Source organism: Passer domesticus, chromosome 31 (assembly GCF_036417665.1).
Source record: "Passer domesticus isolate bPasDom1 chromosome 31, bPasDom1.hap1, whole genome shotgun sequence".
In the NCBI taxonomy this organism is placed as follows: Eukaryota; Metazoa; Chordata; class Aves; order Passeriformes; family Passeridae; genus Passer; species Passer domesticus.
The window spans coordinates 1658197-1681163 of record NC_087504.1 but is presented as its reverse complement, the minus strand read 5'-3'; the positions used below and the strand labels follow the sequence as shown (position 1 = coordinate 1681163).

The following is a 22967-nucleotide window of genomic DNA, read 5'->3' as shown; positions in this document are numbered from 1 at the left end:
GGCTGTTTTTTGGGGACTTTGTCCCCCGAGGCACAGGCACTGGCATTTGGGATCACGGGGGCCATAGGGTCAACCAGGTCAAAAAAATGATGGGAAAAAAAAAGCACCTGCTGCAGTTCTGCCCTTATCTCCAAGGAAAACACGAGATTTCACAGAACACAATTTCCAGCTAATCCCGTGTTTGTTCTATCAGCATCAAGAGACAGCGGCAACGGCTCCACCCCACACGGGGACACCCCAAGGCAAAGCTGATCCCCCACCTGTGGCACGAGGGGCTGTAAACTCATTTTTGGGCTAAATAGGGAGTTTCTGGAACAAGAAGAGTGAAGGATATAATGTGAGAGCTCAGAATGGCTGGAGACAGGATTTGTGTAAAATAAATCATCTCTTTATTTGAGGTTGAGTGTCTAGGACAGGTTCTTCCCCCTCCTGCCATGTCCAGGGGGATTTTTCTCCACTATAAAAGATATGGCAACAAAAGTGGCAGCTACGGAAGTTGGAATAGACAAAAAATCTGGAACAGGGGAGATGTGGCACCCAGGATCCCGTTCAGAAGGATTCTGTGGTGCCATCCAGGAAAAACTCCTCCTGCTCAGCACAAGGAGAATCGCACCCAGGAATCATCATAATTTAATAATAACCATAATAAAACCATGAATCTAATTTCCTCCCCCCTCCAAATCCAATTTGATTCCCAAGGCACAGATCCCAACTTCTCCCATTGCCCGCCAGGGGCCACCACAAGCCCCGATCCCCCCTCGACAGGAGGAGCCCCATCATCACCATCCTCCTCCTCGCCGGATTCTCCCGCCCGGATTCCCCATCTGGGGAGGCGCATCCGCGTTTTTAATGCCCGATAGGAACTGAAGAGTCTCTGGGTGGAGCCGGGGTGGGGAGGACGAGCAGCGGCTGCGGAGGAGCCCCGGCAGGAGCGTCCCCGCCACGGCCGCGGCGTTTCGGGGTCCCTGGGCTGCCCCCGGCAGAGCCCGGCCCCCAAGGCACGGGATTCAGTTCAAGGCAACCACGAAATGCAGCATATTTAAGGCTTTCACTTCTTAAATTAAGAAGAACAAGGAAGTTTTTTTGGATCCTGGTTTCCTGAGCGTGGCCGGGGCCGGCCGGGGGCTCCGCTCCCTTTTAGGTGAAGGACCAGAGCTGGTGCGGGTCCGTGAGGTCGCAGGGAACGAGGCCCGGGTGCTTCCCCCGGGCCGTCAGACACATCCCCGAGGCCAAGTTCTTGATCAGCCGGTTCTGCCGAGGAACAACCCAAGCGATCCATGAGCGCCCGTGGGATGTGACCGAGGGGAAAGCACCGGAGGGGCAGCACCGTGGCTGGCACGATGCCCGGGACGGAGGGAGCTCCTCACCTGCGCCAGATCCCACTCCTCGCTGGCGGGCACCCGGCCGGGCTTCCCTCGGAACTGGCACTCGCCCAGCTCGGCCGTGCCCGCGCCCCCGCGCAGGCACAGCTCCTTGCCGATGTTGTGGCGCAGCTCCCGCTGGCTCGTGTACTCAAAGTACTGCGGGAAGAGCCAAGGGGGCCTCACTGCCGCGCCCCGGGAGAAAACGGGGGGTGCAGAGGGGGAAATGATGGGGGCGGTTTGGGGGGCCCACCTGGTTGCCCCCCAGCCCGTGGCAAGGGTACATGATGAGAGGTTTCCCGCCGTGGTTGTTCTCCCCCACGTCCAGGCAGCTCTTGGTGCCCTCGTTTTTTATCTGCGGCGTGGGGAGAAGAGAGGAGTTGGGAGGGGGAAAGAGGTGGGGGGAGGAAAAGGAGAGGGGAGAAAAACGAGGGAGAGAAAGGAGAGGAAAAGAGGGGGGGAAAGAGATGGGGGGAGAAAGGGCGGGGAAAGGCAACGGGAACGGGGGTGAGGAGGGGAGGAGAGGGGGAAAAATGACGGGGTAGGGGGAAGAAGGGGCGGGAGTGAGGAAAAAGGCTGGGAGAGGGGAGGAGAGAAGGGCTCACAGGAGGCGGGGTAGGACCGGCTCGGGTTTGGCTGTGCAGGGCTCTGGGTTATCCATGTGCAAACAGCATCCCAGCACCCAGTGCCGGCTCCGGGTCCCGTGTCCTTTCCAGGACACGAGGAACGCCCGAGCCATCGCCTCCGGCACACGGAGCAAAGGGAAAGGCACCCGGGCTGAGGTTTCAGGAAATAAAGGTGAATTAAAGCTGGATGGGAGCCAGCACTCGGCTGTCACCCAGCTGTCACCGGGCTGGGTGCTGTCACATCGCCCTGGCTGAGGAGGGGCAGACTCAGGATCCAACACAGCTTGAGGGAAAGGGCTTTTCCAGCCTCAGGGGAATCCCACCCTCAGGGATGGAGCTGGAGCCCCTCATCCTGCCTGCCCTCAGTTCCTCGGGGATGCAGCCAGATCTCCGTGTCCTGCTGTCCCCAGCTCCCTCAGGGACGGAGCCAGCCCTCCACATCCTGCCTGTCTCCATTTCCCTGTGGATGGGTGGCTGGAGGTGGGCTCCTGCCTCCCACCCGTCCCCAGATTCCCTCGGGATGGAGATGGAGCTCCCCGTCCCATCCCATCCCATCCCATCCCATCCCATCCCATCCCATCCCATCCCATCCCATCCCATCCCATCCCATCCCATCCCATCCCATCCCATCCCCAGTTCAGTTTTTCCAGCCCTCCCTGAGCCAGGACGGTGTTTGGGGCTCAAGGAAGCTTTCAGCTTTTCCCCCCGAGTTTAACCCAGATCCACATCCCCACGGATTCCCCACCCCGGGCTCGCCCCAAACCAGCTCTGCCGGATTCCAGCTCCGCCGGAGCCCAAACCGGCCCCGCCAGCCGGTGACAGGTGAGGTGACAGACACAGTGAGCGGTGACAGACAGGGTGACAGATGCGGCAGGACCAGCTCCCCGTCCCCGGCTGGATGCAGAGCCCCCGAGCCCAGCCTTCGGGCGCTCCCACCCCGGCACTCCCACCCCGGCACTCACTGCTCCGTAGAACGCCGGGGTCAGGTCGGGCACGAACATCTCGGGGTAGACGTTCTGCAGGTACCAGGTGAAGTTCCTGCAGTGCAGCCGCTCCCGCAGCCTGCGCCGCTCTGTGATGTCACCAAACGTCTTCTATTCACGAAGTCAGGGGAGAAAATTAAATTCACTTCAGAAAACAGTAGGGGAAAAGCCCAAAAAGTCCTTTCCAGGTTGGGGCTCAGAGCCGGGAGTCACCCCAGCTTTGTCATCATCCCTCAGGTGTGACCAGCACTGAGACAAGCTGGGGGGGTCACCCGGCAGGTACCCACAGGCTCCACCAAGAGCTCGGAGATATTTTGGTGAAGAATAAGAAGTTTTGGTGTTGAAAAAAAGAAAAGTATAACAAGTTTTGGTGTGTGGCATTCACATTCTCTGAACAGAGAGAGACATAATTCTCTCTCCCAGTTTTTTTTTTTTTTTTTTTTTTCCTGGAGAAGCACAGAGAAAATAAGAGAAAACAATTTTTATCTTTACTTGCCGCTCCCGTTGTTTTGCACCTGTGGAATGTGCAAAAGGAAGATTGTTCACCTGAAGTGATTTGTCAGTTGGATTCTGCTGAGGATTGCTTTGATTCGTTAGCCAATCACTCAAAGCTGTGTCCTGGCTGTCTCAGACAGTCACTAGTTTTTCTTTAGTATGTGTATTTTGTATAGTATAGTATCTCTTTAATATAGTATAGTATAATGTAATATAATATAGTTTTAATAAAGCAATTGTTCAGCCTTCTGAATCAATAGAGTCAGATAACAATTACTCCTTACATGGGGGGCGCCCTGCTTTATGATATTGGTGTTGAAATAAAAAATAATTTTAAAAAATTAAAAGGAATTCATAAACCCCGATGTTTTCCTACTAGAAAACATTCTGGCCAGAGGGAGAAAGCAAAAAAAAAAAAAATCTTTTGTCTATTTCGGTCTGCCTGTGTGATCTCCCTCCCATTCCCGCTGCTCAGGGGGATCTCCCAGCAGGACCAGCCCCCCCAGCAGCAGCCCCCAGCGTGCCCAGTACCTCTCTGGCCATCTGGGCAGCTTGCTGGTTGCGGCGGTAGAAGATCTCCTTGTAGTCGTCCATCCAGACCTCGGCCAGGCGCACCTGGTTCCGGGAGATCACCTGCGTGCCCTTGGGGAAGGTGTGCGGGCTCTTGGAGCGGAACACGTGGCCCACGACGGAGCAGGGGACGATCTCCACCTGTCCCCCGCACTGCCACACCTGCGGGGAAGCCACACCTGAGGTGGGGGGGTCCAGCCCCCGGGCCCCCCACCAGGGAGCTCCCGGGAGGTGCCCTTGGAAGGTGATGCTCCTTCCTTACCCTGAAGGACATTTCCACGTTCTCACCCCCCCAAATCTCCATCTGGTCGTCGTAGGAGCCGATGTGCTCAAAGTAGGACCTGGAGATGGCAAAGAGGCCACCTGCGAAGGTTGGGGACCTGCGGGGGTCAGAGGAGGGGTAAAACACAAATAAAAGAGCAGAAATCTGAGTTTTGGGACATCACAGCCCCAAAAATGAGAGTGCCCCTCCATCCAGCTGTGGTGGCTTTGCTGGACAGGCTGGGCCTGGCTGCTGGGAGGGGACAGAGGTGACAGCATGACACAGAGGGGCCTCGCTGCCAGCTGGATTCAAAGTGAAAAGAGGATATTGTTACCAAAAACCTGTCGCCAAAAAGAGGAGGAGGTCAGAGCTCGGTGCCCCAATCCCTCCTCCCGCTTCCCTAATCTTTTCCATCTGAGGCTGGAACAGAACCACGCTTTTATTCAGGAAAAATAATAAACCCCAAGGATTCGCTGAGCTGCTGGAGACGAGGCTCTGCCGGGAGCCAAGTGCCCGGCTGGAGGTGAAAGGGGCCTTTATTGGGACAGGAGCGTCGCCCAGGTGACCCGCGCACAAAGGCAGCCCCGCGGCCGGGGTGTCCGGTGTCTCCCGGTGGGGGCACCCCGCTTACCCTGGGGCACCCACGAGAGGTGGGAAACCCACCCAGGCTCTGTCTGCACGTAAAACGGAGGGATGAGAAGGGGGATTTTGGCGCAGCCTGACCCACAGGTGACCTGTTCTGTGCGGGGACACCTGGGCACCGAGGGTGAGAAGGCAGAGACAGCAATTAAATCCTTAATGAGCGGCTCTGCCGGAGCGAGAGGTGGCCAGAGGTGATTCCCAGGTCCGTTTTGGCCCCGCGTTCCCAAGCCCCAAGGGAGGTTTGTCCTCCAGCTCCCCCCCAGCTCTGACCGTGCTCGGGCACGAACTCCCTGACATCTCCCACGCCAAAATCCCAGGGGAAAACCCACTGGGAAGGGGCAGCACCGCCCACCCGAAGGCACCAAGGAGAGCACCGATTTGTTGGGAAAAAAACCAAACCCAGCTGGATAAAGAGCCCCGTGCTGGCCTTACTTGATGGGGAAGGTCTCATCCTTCCTGCGCTGCCTCTCCCGCGCGGGAATGACCTCCCAGCCGAAAGTCAGGCTCCAGTCGAAATTGCCCCGGCTGTGCTGCTTCCCGTTCTGGACGGGCTTGGAGAACTCGAAGGTGTTGAGGTCGATGGTGGCGATGTCGGGGCTCACGACGGCCGTGGGCTCCTCGGCGATGCGGGACAGGAGCGGCTCCAGCCATCCGTGGAAACACTCACCTGGGACACGGGGCAGGGCTGGAGCGGGGACAGCGCCACTCACAGCCCGGGGGAACACACGGGTGTCACGGGGGTACACTCACAGTGGGCATCCAGGAAGGTCAGCACCTCCCCGCTGGCCACGCTGGCCCCCAGCAGCCGCGCCGTGATGAGCCCCTTGCGCTCCCGCTGCCGCACCACGCGCACGATCTGCAGCTGCTCCACGTAGCGATCCAGCTCCTCCTTCAGGTACTCTGCGGGGGGAAGAGCATCCGGAGCCATCAGAGAGGCAGCTGCCAGTCCCTGCATCCCACCAGGCCATCCCATGCCATCCCCATCCCCATCCCCTGATGCTCAGACCCTGCAGTTGGGTTTGGGTTCAGGGACACCTGAGCCTTGGCCCCAAACCCAAGTGTATTTTTGGCTAAAGAAAATTAGTTTTATAAGGGTTTAAGCCCCTCCTGTCTAATCCCTCTCCGGAGAGGGACTGGGGGTTGATAGGGTGAGGAGGTCACATCCCTGTGCTTGAAGTGTCACCAGGACCAAGTTGTTCCTGAGGGAAGGGCTCACCAGAGGAACCAGGGATTGCTTGGCAGATGCAGCCAAGCCAGGAGCTGGAAATGGCCAGGTGGGAGCTGGGACCCCGAGAAAAGCGTCCTGGGAAGGGGACCCGGGTCCCACCTACGTCCAGCCACAGTGCGCGTCGAGCTGTGGGGCAGTGAAGCTCTGGGGCACCGCGAGGTTCCTGCTCCTCGGGAGCCCGTGGGTGGAAAGGGAGAATTTATCTGGGACGAGGGCAGAGTCTGCTCCTCCCAGTGCCCCAACACTGAACCCCGCGTTAATTGCTCTGGGTGCTAATTAACGAGGATTACAGCTGGCTGAGGGTGGAGGTTTGTGGGGCACCTGGTTTGTCCCCGGGGCAGGGTTAACAGCGGTGCTGGGGAAGGGAAAATCCCAGGGGTGGTCCGGGGTGGATGTGAAATGGGAAGCGGCTGCTGGGAGATCCCGGGATGCTGGGAGCATGAGCTGCTTCTCTGAGGGCTCAGAGCTGCTGCTTCCAGGCTTGGAAAGGGGCTTGGCTGCCCCTGCATCCTGCTGATCCCACCACAGCTTGTCCTACCTCCTTCTGGCATTCACATCCTACATGGCTCCAGCATCCCTCTGCCTCCTGCTTTCCACCAGGGCTCCTGCATCTCTCTGACCCACATCCCACCATGGTCCCTGCAGCCCTCTGGTTCTACATCCCACAACCCCTGCGCCCCCTGACCCACATCCCACCACAAATCCTGCACCCCCTGACCCACATCCATCACAAGTTCTCCACCTCTCTGACCCCCATCCCATCACAAGTCCTGCATCCCTCTGCCCCACATCCCACCATGGTTCCTGCATCTTTCTGACCCCACATCCCACTGTGCTCCCTGCCTCCCTCTGGTTCCACATCCCACAACTCCTGCACCCCTCTGACCCACATCCCACCATGGTCCTTGAATCCCTCTGTCCCACATCCTACTGTGCTCCCTGCACCCATCTGACCCACATCCCATCACAAATCCTGCATCCCTCTGACCCCACATCCCATCACAAATCCTGCACCTCCTGACCCACATCCCATCACAAATCCTGCACCCTTCTGCCCCACATCCCACCATAGTCCTGCATCCTTCTGCCCCAAATCCCAGACGCTCCCTGCACCCCTCTGACCCCCGTGTCCCCGTGTCCCCCGCCCACCGTCCGTGCTGGCATCATCCACCAGGATGACCTCGCGGAGCAGCCGGGCCGGGGACGAGTGCAGGACGCTGTAGACCGTGCGCAGCAGGGTGGACCAGGCCTCGTTGTGGAACACGATCACCACGCTGGTGGTGGGGAGGGGAGGGCAGCGCTTGAACTTCTGATCGATGCACCTGGGGGACAGAAGGGGGGGGGGTGAAGGGGGAGGCACGACTGGCGTGACCCCTGCTATCCCCCCCACCGAACCCCGCAGCTGCGGGGGAGCAGCTCCGGCCCCTCCGGACTCGTCCCTGCTTTGATTCCCATTGATTTTGGTTGAGTGAGTCCCATTCGCGGCCTCCGTGTCCCCCCTTTGTCACCGCTACACCTGCTAAGCACGGATAATCGCCTGCCAGCGCGGGGGGCTGGATTCCTCCATCCCTTTCAAGGCTTTTTCCATCCCGAATTCCCCCCATGTCTCCCCCACCCCACCCCTCCGCGCGGCCCCGCTTTAATCCGGCAGCCCCTGGCCGAGGGCAGGCGGGGAAATCTCTGGAGTTTCCCTGGTTCCCTCCCCCCCACCCCAGCGGGGTCCGAGGCTGTTCCACTCGGCTAAGAAAAGAAAAAGTCTGACCGCTGGAGCCGCTGGAATAAAGGAGAGGGAGGAGGGAAAGGCAGGGAGGTGCCGGAGCCAGCAGCAGGTACAGGGAGACACAAAGAGCCTGCTGCCATTAAACCGCCCCCAAGGAGCCAAAATTAGGGAGAAATAATAATAAATAAATTAATTTTTTTTAAGCTCTGTCTCCATAAATCTGGGTGACATCTTGCCCCCAATCTGCTTTAATTTCCTCTACAATTTAAGCGAGTAAGTGGCCAGATTGAAGGAGTAAGTGGCCATTTTAAGGCAGTAAGTGGCCCCGGGGGGTTTTGGGCCCGGCTCTCACTCTGGGGGGCGGCTGTCGGGGCCCAGCGCCCGCTGCAGGGAGATGCGATCGCTGGCGAAGGCATTGAAGCAATGCTTCTCGTAGCCCCGCTCCTTCTCCTTCGTCTCCTCGGGCGTCCAGCGATCCTTCTTGAAGGCTTTTCCGTCGGCGCCGGGGCTGGCGGGGTCCTGGGGGGGCCTCTCCATGAGCGGCCGCAGCTCGGCCGCGGTGTAGACGCCGGGCAGGCAGGAGCGGGCGCTGGGCAGCGGCTCCGGCGGCGGCTCCGGGGCCCCGATCTGCAGCCGCGGCATCGAGTCCCGCAGGTCCCGCACGGCGCCCAGCATCAGGTCCAGCACCTGGCCCTTGCCCTGCACGATGTTCCGCAGCCACGGCTCCTCGCCCGGCTCCTTGCTCCCCACGTCCTTCTGGAGGATGAAGAGGAAGAGGACGAAGACGGCGCCCGCCAAGGCCACCTTCAAGGTGCTGTAGCGGCGGCGGAACAGCCTCATTTTGGGGTTTTGGGGTGTTTCTGGAGGGTTCAGGGATGTGGGGGCTCGGGGTGCATCACGGTGTCCTGCTTTGCTCCAGTGACCTGGGGAAGGAGAAACACCTGCAGTGAATTCCCGGCTGGATGAACCCCGGGGGCATCCTCTTGGTGTCAAAATAGAAATACTGCACTGAAGATATATTGTATTTAAAATAGATTATATTGTACCTAACACAGAATATATAAATATGATCGACTCATGGAATAGTTTTGTTAAGGACCTTAAAGATCATCCAGTCCAACCCCCTGCCATGGGCAGGGAACCTCCCACTAGGCCAGATTAATAACAAATAATAACATAATAGCAAAATAATGCATTAATATATCGACACAGTAAAGTAATATTAGCAACATGTTAACATATCAATATTGCAATACAATGTTAGTAATATATTAATATGGCAATATAATATTAGCAATATATTAATATAAAGTTTGGCACAAGCGACACCTGTAAAATTCATTCTCCCCCAGCCCTTCCAGCTGCTAAATCCATCCCGAAATTAAAACACCAGGAAAAGTGCAGGTTAAAAAGTGCCAGAGGATGTGCCACCCCCGACCCCCCATCCCTCACCACACACGAGACCCCCCCAAAAATTTCTTCTGGAACTGATCCTGAGGCTGCAGCCTCCCCCCCGCCACCGCCCCTGGCACGCCGAAGCTAAAATAGAGCCCAAAATCTGCCAAAATAGTTCTGACTGCTGGAAAAAGCCTTTCCCTGGGCATTTTCCTGCCTGTGAAGGAAAACTCGAGCAGACCATGCAGCGCTCCGGGTTCGGCGGAGCTGGAGCAGCCGGTTCGGTGTCCGGTGCCGTGTCCGCTGCCACGGCCACCGGGAGCTCGGCGCCAGCTCCCGAATTTGCCCCGGGATCGGCCGGAGGCTCTGAGCTTTCCACCACCACCCCCAAACTTCCCGCGGCTCCTCTTTGTGAGCCGCGGCCGCCGGAGCATGGACGAGCCCGGCGGGATCCATTCACCGCCATCTCCTCCTCCTCCTCCTCCACTTCGGGGTCCCCCCCCCTTCCCTTGATTCCTTTTTCCCTTTTTCTTTTCATTCTCTTGGGAATGGGGCGGGGAAGGGCACCTGCCACAACTTCAAGGGCGAGGAAGTTTGGGCTGGGGAGGAGGAGGAGGGTCCCGGGGTCCCTGCTTTGAGCTCCGAGGGATCAAAGCTGGACCACGCTTCACTGCCAAGAGCGCCCGGCCCCATCCAGCGCGGAAAAGCAGAATCGGGGAAAAAAACATGAATCCCCGGGGTTCCCTGCCATTCCCTCGGAATTTCTGCCCGAAGCTGAGCGAAGGTGCCCCCGAGCTCCGAGGTTTTCATCGCACGGCGCTGCCGTACAACAAGGGGGAGAGAAAAGAAATGGATTTTTTGGGAAAAAAAACGCCAACATTTCCATCAACACCACCACTCCCTGAGCTTCCTTCCTGCTACGTTGCTAATGAAGCTCGTTAGGTGTCGGTGTTAATTAACCCCAGAGGGACACTCAGGTGTGCAGGGGGCGGGGGCACAGGTTGTGCACAACAAGAGCTGCCGCTCCCAGGAGGCCTCAACCCCTTCCCAAAAAGAGCCAAAAAGCCAAATACAAATAAAAACTTCTCCTCCAAAAGACTGGGGTGGATTTGGCACAGGGCTCCAGCGAGAGCTCCTGGTGCACCTGTGCTCTCTGCTGCCTGCCCTGCGAACTCCCAGGGGGATTCTGCTCCAGCCCATCCCGAAAATCCCGTGTTGCCACGGGGCTGGCCCTACACCCTGGAAAAACAACATCGAAATGACCCAGGGGAGCCTACTGGGGTCAGAAACGGGGGGAAAGGGAGAAAAGGGAGTTCGGTGGGAATTCCAGGAGCACCCCCCGTGATGTGAGAGGGAGAGAGGGAGGGAGGGAGGGTTGGATGGTGGGGAAAGGTGGAAACAGAGACACACACGTGGAGGAAATAAAGGAAAATAAATAAAATACAAATGAATTGACCTGACTGCCGCAGGTAAGGTGGCCACCGGCTCCACGTGGCAGCGAGCCACGGTGACACCGGGAGGGGCAGGGACTGGGACGTGGGGTGTGGCGGGTTCAGTCCCAGTGTGAGGAACTGGAGGTGCTGCGGAGGGCGAGGGCTGGGAGCTCACAGGAGTCAGGATCCTGTCGGGCTCCCCTGGTCCAGGTGGGGTGAGCCCCGGGGTCCTGGAGCCGCTCCCGGGGTGTGGGATGGCAGCACCCCGAGATGGGGGCTGTGTGAGGGTCTCTGCCTCGCCCCGTGGGGGTGATGGGGGCCGGGTCCGCCCAGTGCCCTGCCCAGAGCTACCACAGACCCTGGAGCCGCTGGGCTGCTCCAGGGGCTCTATCCGGACCCCCCGCCCCGGGGAGGCTCCATCCCAGGACCACCTGAACTCCCTTGCACGGAGGGGTCTCTGCACTGGGACCCTCGACCACACAACGCCCCCTCACCAGGACCACCCTGCTCCCCCTTCCCCCGGGCCGAGGGCTCCTCACCGGGAACCTCCCGTCTCTCTTACCGTGGTGGGGAGCTCTGCACCGGGACCACCGGGATCCCCAGACCCCTCCCCCGGGGCAAAGACTTCACATCAGGACCCCAGACCCCCTTACCGCAGAGAGGGGCGCCGCACCACGACCCCCGCGACCACCGGCCCTCCTTTCCCTGGGGCGAGGGCTGCCCACCGGTGACCCCGGGACCCCCTTCCCCGGCAAGAGCCCGGCACTGGGACCCCAAACCCCCTCAGAGCAGGAGGGGCTCAGCAGCGGGACCCCCGTCCCCTCTTACCGGCTCCACAGCGGCTGCGGGGCCGCAGGTGCGTCCGGGTGGGGCGGGGCCACCTGTGCCCGCCTCCAGGGCAGGTGCACGGGCGGGGCTGCCGCGGTCCTAAAGCCGCCCCGACCGGGGAAATAGCCGGGTCCTAAAGCCGCCCCGACCGGGAAAAACGCCGGGTCCTAAAGCCGCCCCGACCGGGGAAATAGCCGGGTCCTAAAGCCGCCCTGCCCGGGGAAATAGCCGGGTCCTAAAGCCGCCCCGACCGGGAATAGCGCCCGGTCCCGCAGCCACCGGCCGGCCCCGCGCCTGAAGTGGGGGTGCTGTGCTGGGACCAGTAAGGGACTGACACTGGGAGCCATTAGGGACTGGTACTGGGGACATTGGGAGCTGCATGGGTAGGACTCCACGTGTACTGGGACCAGTAAGGGACAGGTACTGGGCACACTGGGAGCCATAAGGAATTGGTACTGGGGGCACTAGGAGCCGCAGGGTAGGACTCCAAGTGTACTGGGACCAGTAAGGGACTGGCACTGGGCACACTGGGAGCTGCAGGGTAGGACCCCAAGTGTACTGGGACCAGTAAGGGACTGGCACTGGGGACACTGGGAGCTGCATGGGTAGGACTCCACGTGTACTGGGACCATTAAGGGACTGGCACTGGGAACACTGGGAGCCATAAGGGATTGGTATTGGGGACACTGGGAGCCCCAGGGTTGGACCCCATGTGTACTGGGACCAGTAAGGGACTGGTACTGGGGATACTGGGGACACTGGGACCCAGTAAGGGACAGGCAATGGGGACACTGGGAGCCATAAGGGATTGGTACTGGGGACACTGGGAACTGCATAGGTAGGACCCCAAGTGTACTGGGACCAGTAAGGGACTGGGGACATTGGGAGCCTCAGGGAAGGACCCCACGTGTACTGGGACCAGTAAAGGACTGGCACTGGGGACACTAGGAGCTATAAGGGACTGGCACTGGGGACACTGGGAGCTGCAGTGTAGGACCCCACGTGTACTGGGACCATTAAGGGACTGGCACTGGGGACACTGGGAGCCATAAGGGATTGGTACTGGGGACACTAGGAGCCGCAGGGTAGGACTCCAAGTGTACTGGGACCAGTAAGGGACTGGCACTGGGGACATTGGGAGCTGCATGTGTAGGACCCCACGTGTTCTGGGACCAGTAAAGGACTGGCACTGGGGACACTGGGAGCCATAAGGAACTGGTACTGGGGACACTGGGAGCTGCATGGGTAGGACCCCAAGTGTACTGGGACCAGTAAGGGACTGGCACTGGGGACACTGGGAGCCATAAGGGATTGGTACTGGGGACACTAGGAGCCGCAGGGTAGGACTCCAAGTGTACTGGGCCCAGTAAGGGACTGGCACTGGGGACACTTGGAGCTCCATGTGTAGGACCCCACGTGTTCTGGGACCAGTAAAGCACTGGCACTGGGGACACTGGGAGCCATAAGGAACTGGTACTGGGGACACTGGGAGCTGCATGGGTAGGACCCCAAGTGTACTGGGACCAGTAAGGGACTGGCACTGGGCACACTGGGAGCTGCATGGGTAGGACTCCACGTGTACTGGGACCAGTAAGAGACCGGTACTGGGCACACTGGGAGCCATAAGGGATTGGTACTGGGGACACTGGGAGCTGCATAGGTAGGACTCCACATGTACTGGGACCAGTAAGAGACCGGTACTGGGCACACTGGGGGCGGCAGGGGTTTATGGAGGTGCCAAGGTCATGGCTCCAGGTGTGCTGGGACCAGTAAGGGACTGGCACTGGGCGTGCTGGGAGAAGCAGGATGGCCTCGGGAAGAGCCCCGGGGGGACGGGCCCGGGCGGGCTCCAACACCCAGCCCAGGATTTTCCTTTAGCTCCGGCGCTGCGTGGAGGATTTGGGAGATTTGAGCTGGAGCGGAGCGAGGATTAATCGGGATTATTGGGATATTAGCTGGAATATTAACTGGTTTACAGGGCATGAGGTCTCCGGGGCACGAACACCCCTCAGAGCCAAATTAAAGCGCTAATGAGCTGGAATAAGGTATGAGGGGAAACTGAGGCACCGATTGGAGCCAACTCTCGGTCCCCACGAGCCCCCCGGGGCTTTTCCGAGCTCTCTTCGAAGCCGTCGCTCTCTCCCCTTTCGTTTCCTGCTTCGGAGGTTTCGCTCTTCGCTCAAAACCCGAAAGGGAAATTCCCACCCCCAAATTTGCTGCTGCTCGACTTTCAGGACCTGCCGCTCTCAGCTCGGCGCCACCGCGGCCACCGGGCAGGGCCGGGACGGTCCCCACCACGGTAAGTCACTTCTGGGGGAAAGAGAGGGGTTTTGGGGTCCATGCCGGGCTGGGCCGTGGGGATGGGATTTTGGGTGCCCCGTCCCCCCCACCCCGCCGGGCTCTGCCCCTCGGAGCCGCTCTGCCAACCCCGCAAACGGGAGTTCTGTGCTCCCGAATTGCTGCTTTTAATTGCAGTTTGGGAGAGGAGAGGCTTTTTTGGGACGTAAAAATCTCCCGCAGCTTTGTCCCGGTGGCACCAGCCTGGGGGAAATGAGGAGTCGAGACCCCAAGAACCCTGGCAGGGCTGGAATGAAATCCACGACAAAATCTTCCCAGGCTTGTTAGGGAGTGGCGGCTCGGTGTCACACTCCAATTAATAATTAATTGGCGTCTTTATAGACAAAACAAAACTTGAATTAGAGGTGAAGCCGGCTGCCGTGTGGGGATGGGTGAAAAATGTTTACTTGGAAGGTTTTCAGGAGCAGAAGAAGCCAAAGAGCCAAAATTGGGGTGAGGGTCCCCCTCGGTGTGGGGCGGGCACCGCAATTCCCTGCGCTGGGAGCAAACCTTACCATCGCCTCTGAGGTTTTCCTCGCTCCAAGCGCATTTCCTTCGGGATTTCTGCCCTTCATCCCTCGCGGGGAATCCTCAGCGCCGGAGGCGGCTCCATCCAACCCTCCAGCCAAACCCCTAATTTGAGCCGGAGCTTAAATTTAACGCCGAGCTGAAACTTGCAGCGCTGAGCGGCAGCGAACCTGGAGGAGCTGACAGGAAGCCAGGCTGATTTGCATATTTCTGCTTTCAAATCCCCTTTGCAGATGGTTTGCAGATCTGTGCCCAGCTTCGGGTTTATTTATTATCTTTTTGCCCGGTAATAATTGGTGCAAGATGGGAAAACTGGGAAGTTTAATCCATAATACAGCTGTTAAAGAGGGGGAAAATGTGGGGGACGCAGTTTTCCTCCATAATGCCAACATTTGGTTAATTGATGCTGTGTAGTGCTTCCTGGGGTGTTTTTGGGAGGAGAAGGGGCTGAGCAGCTCAAAAAAGGGAATTTTGTCCCCACCCCTGGACATCATTCCTTGGATGGGTTTGTTTTTAGGAGTTTTTGCTCTCACACCCCCCAAAAACTGATCTTTTGGTACTGACTTGGAAATACAACTTTTGCCAGGTAGATTTTTTTACTAAACGAGATTTTTGTGCTGTTTGGAGCTCGTGGAAGCTGTGGGGGAGAGGTGGAAAAGCCCAGCTCGGCTCCTCTTAAGAAAAACCTCATCCTTTTTATTTTTTTTTTCCTAAATTATGAGAGAACTGGGAATGCTTGTTCCCGTGCAATCCCACACACCTGCAGCACCTGACCCTCCCCATCCCACCGGCTCGGGATGACCCTGGCAGCCCCTCCTGCCCTCGGATAACCCCAGTTACCAGCGGATGGTTATTAATGTGATTATTGTTGCTGTTACCAGGTGCTCGTTCCCTCTCCTGCCCCCTGCCCGCTGTGATGGAGATGGAGGAGGTGTTCCTGCAGCTCTGGGGGGAGGTGGCCAGGCTGCAGGAGCTGTGCTCGGAGCAGGGGAGGCTCCTCCAGAGGCTGAGGGCCAGGAAGGGACCGGTCCTGGGTGAGTGGGACCTGCAGAGTCCCCAGACTGCACATTTGGGTCATTCCCACCCTGGTCCTGGCAGGGTCAGGGTCACTCCCACCCTGGTCCTGGCAGGGTCAGGGTCATTCCCACCTTGGTCCTGGCAGGGTCAGGGTCATTCCCACCTTGGTCCTGGCAGGGTCATTCCCACCTTGGTCCTGGCAGGGTCAGGGTCATTCCCACCTTGGTCCTGGCAGGGTCAGGGTCACTCCCACCCTGGTCCTGGCAGGGTCAGGATCATTCCCACCTTGGTCCTGGCAGGGTCACTCCCACCCTGGTCCTGGCAGGGTCATTCCCACCCTGGTCCTGGCTGGGTCACTCCCACCTTGGTCCTGGCAGGGTCAGGATCATTCCCACCTTGGTCCTGGCAGGGGCAGGGTCATTCCCACCTTGGTCCTGGCAGGGTCATTCCCACCTTGGTCCTGGCAGGGTCACTCCCACCTTGGTCCTGGCAGGGTCATTCCCACCTTGGTCCTGGCAGGGTCACTCCCACCTTGGTCCTGGCAGGGTCACTCCCCCCCTGGTCCTGGCAGGGTCAGGGTCACTCCCCCCCTGGTCCTGGCAGGGTCAGGGTCACTCCCACCCTGGTCCTGGCAGGGTCAGGGTCACTCCCACCTTGGTCCTGGCAGGGTCACTCCCACCTTGGTCCTGGCAGGGTCACTCCCACCTTGGTCCTGGCAGGGTCAGGGTCACTCCCCCCCTGGTCCTGGCAGGGTCAGGGTCACTCCCCCCCTGGTCCTGGCAGGGTCAGGGTCACTCCCACCCTGGTCCTGGCAGGGTCAGGATCATTCCCACCTTGGTCCTGGCAGGGTCAGGGTCATTCCCACCTTGGTCCTGGCAGGGTCATTCCCACCTTGGTCCTGGCAGGGTCACTCCCCCCCTGGTCCTGGCAGGGTCAGGGTCACTCCCCCCCTGGTCCTGGCAGGGTCAGGGTCACTCCCACCCTGGTCCTGGCAGGGTCAGGGTCACTCCCACCCTGGTCCTGGCAGGGTCAGGGTCATTCCCACCCTGGTCCTGGCAGGGTCAGGGTCACTCCCACCTCGGTCCTGGCAGGGTCAGGGGCATTCCCACCCTGGTCCTGGCAGGGTCACTCCCACCCTGGTCCTGGCAGGGTCAGGGTCATTCCCACCCTGGTCCTGGCTGGGTCACTCCCGCCCTGGTCCCGGTGCCCTCAGCAGTTCCTCTGGTGGGGTGAAGGGGCTTGGAGCAGGAAGGTGCCCTGAGCCCATTGTGGCTTTGGGTGCTGCTGCTCAGGGATGCTCCTGGTCCTGGGAGCATCACCTGGAGAGGGTGGGAGCAGGGCTGGGGAGGATCTACAGCCCAGAAAACACCCAGGAACCCTCTGGTTTCCCAAGGATTCCCCCTCTCCTCTCTCCCCAAATACTCACAGCACCCCCACGGGGTCTGGTACAATTTCCCCAACCCTAAAATGGGAATTTTGTGGCTGGGAAGGATCGGTTTGGACAAAGCTGTGCTGGGAAACTGCAGCCTCCCTGCCCTGGGGCTCCCTCCTCTCCACCCGTGTCCTTCCAGGACTTAAACCAAAGCCTTTCCTGGGAATAACCTGGAGTTTGGGGACACGGGGATGTCCCGGTCACCTGAGGGAGATGATGGTCCCCCACCTCTCACCCTCCCTGGCTGTCCTCAGTGTCCTTCCTCTGGTGGCCTGGGCTCCAGAGGGGACAGGCGAGCTCTGCCAGCCCAGGGGTTCTCCAAGGCCAACGGGAAACAGAGCAATGGAAAGAGAGAAAAAAAACCCCAAAAACCCTTTGAATTCCCAGGAATGACCCCTGTGCCTCCCTCTCTCCCAAAGACATCCCGGTCTCGCTGCCTGTCCAGTGCACGGAGGATGTGGGGACAGGGGATGGACAAAGGCCACCTGAGAGCCACCAAACCCGCCCAGGAGCTCTGACACCCTCCACATCCCACCTGGAGGGCTCTGCTGGTCCCATGGGACAGCCCCGGGCCAGCAGCAGGCTCCCCCCGAGCCCTGGGCATGATGCAGGAGCCGCAGGAGGTGCAGGAGCTGCAGGAGCCACAGGAGCTGCAGCTCTGGGCAGCAGCGAGGGGCAGGAGGGGGAAGTGCCCGCCCGGAGGAGAACCTGGATCCTCCCCGTGCCCTGGGAAGGAGGGAGAGCTCCCTGCAGCCCTCAGGAGCTGGAGACGCTCAATCCAGAGGCTGGGGGCTCCTTCCCAAACCTTCTGGATCTCTACGAAGCCCCAGAAGTGCTGGAGAGGGAGGAGGCTGCCGGGGATGTGGCTCTGGTGGAGATCCGAGGGCCTGTGAAGGTAACGGGGGAGCCTGGGGGGATTCAGTCCATGGCATCAGGGACACTTCACCCTCCTTTCCATCGGCCCTGGACACATGGAAATGTGCCAGAGTGGGGTTATTTCCTTACAAAGGCTCTGGGCACCCGATTTTCTGGTTGCCAGGGGATTTGGGTGTGGGAAAGCCCCTGAGGTCCGGCTGTCCAGCCAAGACATCCCTGCCCTGATCCTCACGGAGGCTTTGAGGATCCCTTGGAGGAGTCAGCTGGGGAGAAGTTCTCTCAACCTCCTTTGAATCTTCCAATCAAACTGCTCTGAAGTATTTCCTTTATTCTCTCTGATCTCCACACCCCAAAACACATTTCCAAATAATTCCAAATGATTCCTGTCATTCTGGAAGGATTTCTACAGACCTCTCTGAGCTCTGGCCCCTCAGGCATCCTGGTGAACCTTCACCCCAGTCCTGGCCTTCCCACTCAGGGTCCCTGGGATGCCAAACCCATTTCCTTTAATTACTTTTCCTAAATTAAACCCTTAAAAATTCTTTAATGGCTTGAGGGGCTGGGTATTCCTGGGATAACTCTGATTTTGGCCTGTATTTGGGAGGGAGTTTTTGAAGGAGAAGGGGGAAGTGGAGCTGTGTCAGTTTGGGGCCCCGTCAGCGCTCAGATGACAATGGCACAGGTGACAAATGTGCTCCAGTTTGCTGCTCAAAGCCCATTTTCCTCCTGGTTTGGCCCGTGGGAAGCGCTGGGGAGGCTCGGGAGCCACACGGACACGGGATTGTCCAGTGGGATTTTGGGAGGACGGGGTGGGGGCAGCTCGAGCCCCCCAAGCTCCAGCCCAGCCCTTTTTGGGGGCTGGGTCAGGGCACTCCTGGTGGTTTCTCTGTCCCCAAACCCCCCTTTTCCTCGCAGACCTGCTGGACTCCGGGCTGGGTGCTGGAGGAGGGCAGCGGCCCCAGCGGCGAGGCTGCCCCGGGCTGTGAGCTGTGCCAGGACATTCCCCCCTCGGGGGCAGCGGGACACGCGGGGTGCCTGAGCCACCTGCTGCTCCACCTGGAGTAGGACCGGCCCTCCCAGTGGGAAATGCATGGATTTGCACCCTGACCCACGGGACAAACTCTGGCATTTCCCATTTCCATGAAGAGATTCTGGACATTTCCCATTTCCACAGGACAAACTCTGGCATTTCCCATTTCCATGGACAGACTCTGGCATTTCCCATTTCCATGGACAGACTCTGGCATTTCCCATTTCCAGGGACAGACTCTGGCATTTCCCATTTCCAGGGACAGACTCTGGCATTTCCCATTTCCAGGGACAGACTCTGGCATTTCCATGGATAGACTCTGGCATTTCCCATTTCCATGGATAGACTCTGGCATTTCCCATTTCCATGAAGAGATTCTGGACATTTCCCATTTCCACGGGACAGACTCTGGCATTTCCCATTTCCAGGGACTGACTCTGGCATTTCCCATTTCCATGGAGAGACTCTGGGCATTTCCATGGACAGACTCTGGGCATTTCCCATTTCCATGGACAGACTCTGGGCATTTCCAGGGACAGACTCTGGGCATTTCCCATTTCCAGGGACAGACTCTGGCATTTCCCATTTCCATGGACAAACTCTGGCATTTCCCATGTCCATGGACATTTCTGAGTTGGGCTCGATGGCCTCGTGGGGCTCCTCCAGCCCTGGGGCTCTGGGGCTGATGAGGATTCCGGGATCCTGCTGCTGGTTTGGGCTGGGAGCAGTTTCCACATTCCCTGTCCTTCTCCATGTGGTCCCAGCTTTGGATCACCCCTGAGGGTTATTCATCTCTGTGGATATCAAAGCCAATCTCATCCCAGGGTTTGGAGGTGTGAGGGGGAGCTGCAACTCCTGGGAAAAGGGAATTCCTCAAAATTTGCCTCTGACTGAGTGGAAATGAATCTTCCACAAACAGTAAGGGATGCTTGGGAAGGCATGCTGGCTTTTTCTGGGAGTTTGGAAGGCTGGGTGGGAGAATCTCAAGGTTTTTGGGGTCACTAAGAATTATTTTAATTCATGAACAGGAATTTGAGTGTTTTATAGCATTTCCATCAGTGGAATCCAATGTGTTTCCCAAAATGGGGAAATTGAGGCACAAAGCATCAGCTCCAAATCCCTCTTTTATTTTGGAAAAAATCTCATCTCAGGCTTTTCTATTTTGCAAGTTTCTCCCAAAGTGGATTTAGCATCTCCTGTTTGAGGAAACTTGTGTTGAAATGAAGAGCCAGGTTCTCCTCTGATTCCAGGGATGAGGAAGAATTTGGATCCCCAGCTCCACCATCTCCTCTTTGACAGCACAGAAAAGCCAGGAGCGAAGTTTCTTCCCCAAAACAGAGCCACATTAATGGATTTACTCGTGACAAACTTCTGGGTGTCCCCAGGGTCCCTGGGACCATTTCCCAAGACAAATTCCGCAACTTCTTTCTCTGCATCAGCAGCTTTGACCTTGGATTCTCCATCCATGTGGAGTTGGAGCTGCTTCCAGCCCTGGGTAGAACCAGGGCCTTTGTTTCACTGAAAATGGGTTTTCTCAGGGTTTTCTTGGAATTTTCTCGGGATTTTCTCAAGGTTTTTCTCGGGATTTTCTCAAGGTTTTTCTCGGGATTTTCTCAAGGTTTTTCTCAGGATTTTCTCAAAGTTTTCCTGTAATTTTCTCCAGGATTTCTCCACACCACAATGAACCTTCCCACCACCACCTACTGCTCCAAGTTTTGTCCTGTGGCTCCTCAAATTAATTGGGATTATTTGATGATTATTTGAGGGTTTTATGCTCTCCTTAGGGAAGAAACCCTCAGTTCCCAGGTAAATCCTGGAAGCTGCAGCCCCAAAGCTGGAGCAAGGACCCCAGCAGTTTATTCCCAAGGATTGGAGCTGGCCAGGAGGAGGGATCCACCCGGGCTCTCCTCGCCCAGGAAATGGAATTCCCAAAGCAGGAGCACAGGTGGTTTTTATCAGAGTAAAGCCCCTGGCATGGAGCTGGTGCAGGGCCCAAAATGCCGTGGAAAATCCCGCTGGGAGCCTTTGGGCTGAGCCACGAGGGAATTTTGGGCTGCTGGGACAGCAGTGGAAGCTCCACCAACCCGGCCTCTCTCAAAGATGTTTTTAGTGGGGTGTAATTTTTAAATTAATACCCACAGATCGTCCCCAGAGCTTCCCTTTTGGATCCAGCCCTCTCCAGGGCAGGAGGGTGGCTCTGGCTCCGAAATAACTTTAATTGCAGGGTGCTGGTGGGGCCGTGGGTGGGCTGTGGCTGCTGGGGCCAGCCGGGGCTCCAGGTGGGTGGGAGCTGTTTTGGGAAGGGCAGGAGCTGGGTGGGGGCAGGTTCCCGTCAGGAGAAGCTGGAAAATCAGGAGTGGGTGAAGCTGTGCCAGGAGAGCTGGGGGTGAGGGTGCCCACTTGTTCTCCAGGCAGGGATGGTGCTCCCAGGGAAGTCACGGCAGCAAAAATGCAGCTGGAAATGGGATTTTGGGTGGAAAACATTCATTTTTGAGGTTTTCTAATTCAGGGTCTGGGCTGTGGGAGTGGGAAGGGGCTGCCCAGGTTCTGGGGGTGTCCTGACACCGAGCCCTGGGCACTAATCTGTGCCCAGACAGCCCCAAATTCCAACATCCAACTCCTTTGGGGCCGCATTTTCAGAGGAGACAAAAGAAATGAGGGTGGGGCAGGCTGGGATTTCATCCCCCTCACGGGAGAGTGAGGAAAAATGGAAATTTCCTGCCCAGGAACAGCATTTCTCCAAGGAAAAACTCTCTGGCTGCTGTGGTTGTCCCAAATCTGGGAGCTGGAAATGAGGGATTGGGGGGGATCATCTCCCCCCTGTCTGCAGCAGGAGCCCATCTGTGCCACCAGCGAGGATGGGAAGTCATTAATGCCTCTGTTAATTAATAACTGCCCCTCGATTTCATCCCTCGTTAAGGGAAGGGAAATGTTCTGTGATCCTGCTGTGTTTGGACAGGAGCTGGAGGAGGCAGAGACTGGAAAATGGGACAAAAATAATGAATTTCAAGGAAGTCCGAGACTTCCAGGTGGTGTTTTGGGAAGAGTTGTAGGTGACAGCTCAACCCCCCCGAATTTCTGAACCTTTCCTGCTGGGACAGGGGGATTTTTGGGGAGCAAAGGGCCGGGTTTGGCCTCAGTGGGGGGAAAAGGGGGGTGGGAGGTGGTGGAGGAGGCTAGGAGGGGACATGGGGGGGAGGTTATGGGGTTTGGGAGGTTCCTGAGGGGATGGGAGTGAGCTGAGGGGGGGTCAGGATGGTGCTGGGGGGGTCAGGATGGTGCTGAGGGGGGGTCAGGATGGGCCTGGGTGGGTGAGGATGGGTCTGGGGGGGGGGTGTCAGGATGGATCTGGGAGGTCAGGATGGGTCTGGGGGTGTCAGGATGACCCTGGGGGGGGGTGGGTAAGGATAGTTTTGAAGGTGATGCTGGGGAGGGATGGTGGAGGAGAACCGGGTATGCTGCTGGAGAGGGTCTGGGGGCTCTGAGGGGATTTGGGGGTGACACTGGAGAGGATCTGAGGGGGAGGCTTGAGAGGATCAAGGGACAGAGCTGAAGCAGAGTTGGGGTGATGCTGGGGGGGTCAGGATGGTGCTGGGGGGGTGAACAGGATGGTGTTGGGGGGATTAGGATGGTGCTGGAGGGGCCAGGATGATGCTGGGGAGGGTCAGGATGATGCTGGGGGGGTCAGGATGGTGTTGGGGGTACCAGGATGATGCTGAGGGGGTCAGGATGATGCTGGGGGGTCAGGATGGTGTTGGGGGGATTAGGATGATGCTGGAGGGGTCAGGATGATGCTGGGGGGTCAGGATGGTGCCGGGGGGCACCGAGGGTGGGCGATGGCTCTGCAGAGGGGGCACTAAAATGCCGGAGGGGCCGGGGGTGATGCTTGGGGCTGGGGTGAGAGGGGAATCGGGGCGGTACCGGGGGCGGTCAGGAGGGTCCTGGGGTGCTGCTCCAGGGCAGTTCCGGGGTGGGGGGCACTGAACGCTGAAGGGAATGGGGGTGGGTTGGGGGTAACCGGGGGTCAGCCGAGGACAGGCGCTGCAGGGAGCTGGGGGCAGCAGGAGGGTCCTGGGGACGTTTCGAAGGCGGAGGGGTCAGAGCCGGGCGGGGGGCGCTGGGGGCCGCAGGAAACCCGCCGGGCATCGCCCCTCCCGGCCCTGCCTCCTCCCCCTCCTCCTCCTCCTCCTCCTCCTCCTCCTCC

At 58.5% G+C, this 22967-nt stretch overlaps 1 protein-coding gene across 3 annotated transcripts; it reads right to left on the bottom strand.

The window, feature by feature from the left end:
• Positions 1 to 366: 366 nt before the first annotated feature.
• GALNT6 (polypeptide N-acetylgalactosaminyltransferase 6) lies at positions 367 to 15075 on the bottom strand. 3 transcript variants are annotated; one of them, XM_064401027.1, is made up of 11 exons: positions 14396 to 15075; positions 8240 to 8810; positions 7317 to 7489; positions 5690 to 5839; positions 5372 to 5606; positions 4298 to 4415; positions 3997 to 4197; positions 2950 to 3081; positions 1615 to 1716; positions 1368 to 1520; positions 367 to 1251 (listed from the first exon to the last, which is right to left on the bottom strand). In XM_064401027.1, the coding sequence occupies exons 2-11, from the start codon at positions 8725 to 8727 to the stop codon at positions 1138 to 1140; spliced, it is 1866 nt and encodes a 621-aa protein (XP_064257097.1). In that variant the 5' UTR covers positions 8728 to 8810; positions 14396 to 15075; the 3' UTR covers positions 367 to 1137. The 3 variants fall into 3 exon arrangements, with proteins under 3 accessions (XP_064257097.1, XP_064257096.1, XP_064257098.1); XM_064401026.1 differs by lacking the exon at positions 14396 to 15075 and adding an exon at positions 11544 to 11593; XM_064401028.1 differs by lacking the exon at positions 14396 to 15075 and adding an exon at positions 11369 to 11477.
• Between the last annotated feature and the right edge of the window lie 7892 nt (positions 15076 to 22967).

Coding starts and splice junctions, on each gene's coding strand:
- GALNT6 (XM_064401027.1), bottom strand. CDS start 8,727: ATGAGGCTGTTCCGCCGCCGCTACAGCACCTTGAAGGTGGCCTTGGCG. Junction 4,198..4,297: donor ACGTGGAAATGTCCTTCAGG/GTAAGGAAGGAG, acceptor GCTTCCCCGCAG/GTGTGGCAGTGCGGGGGACA. Junction 1,717..2,949: donor CCCCGGCGTTCTACGGAGCA/GTGAGTGCCGGG, acceptor CCCACGCCGCAG/ATAAAAAACGAGGGCACCAA.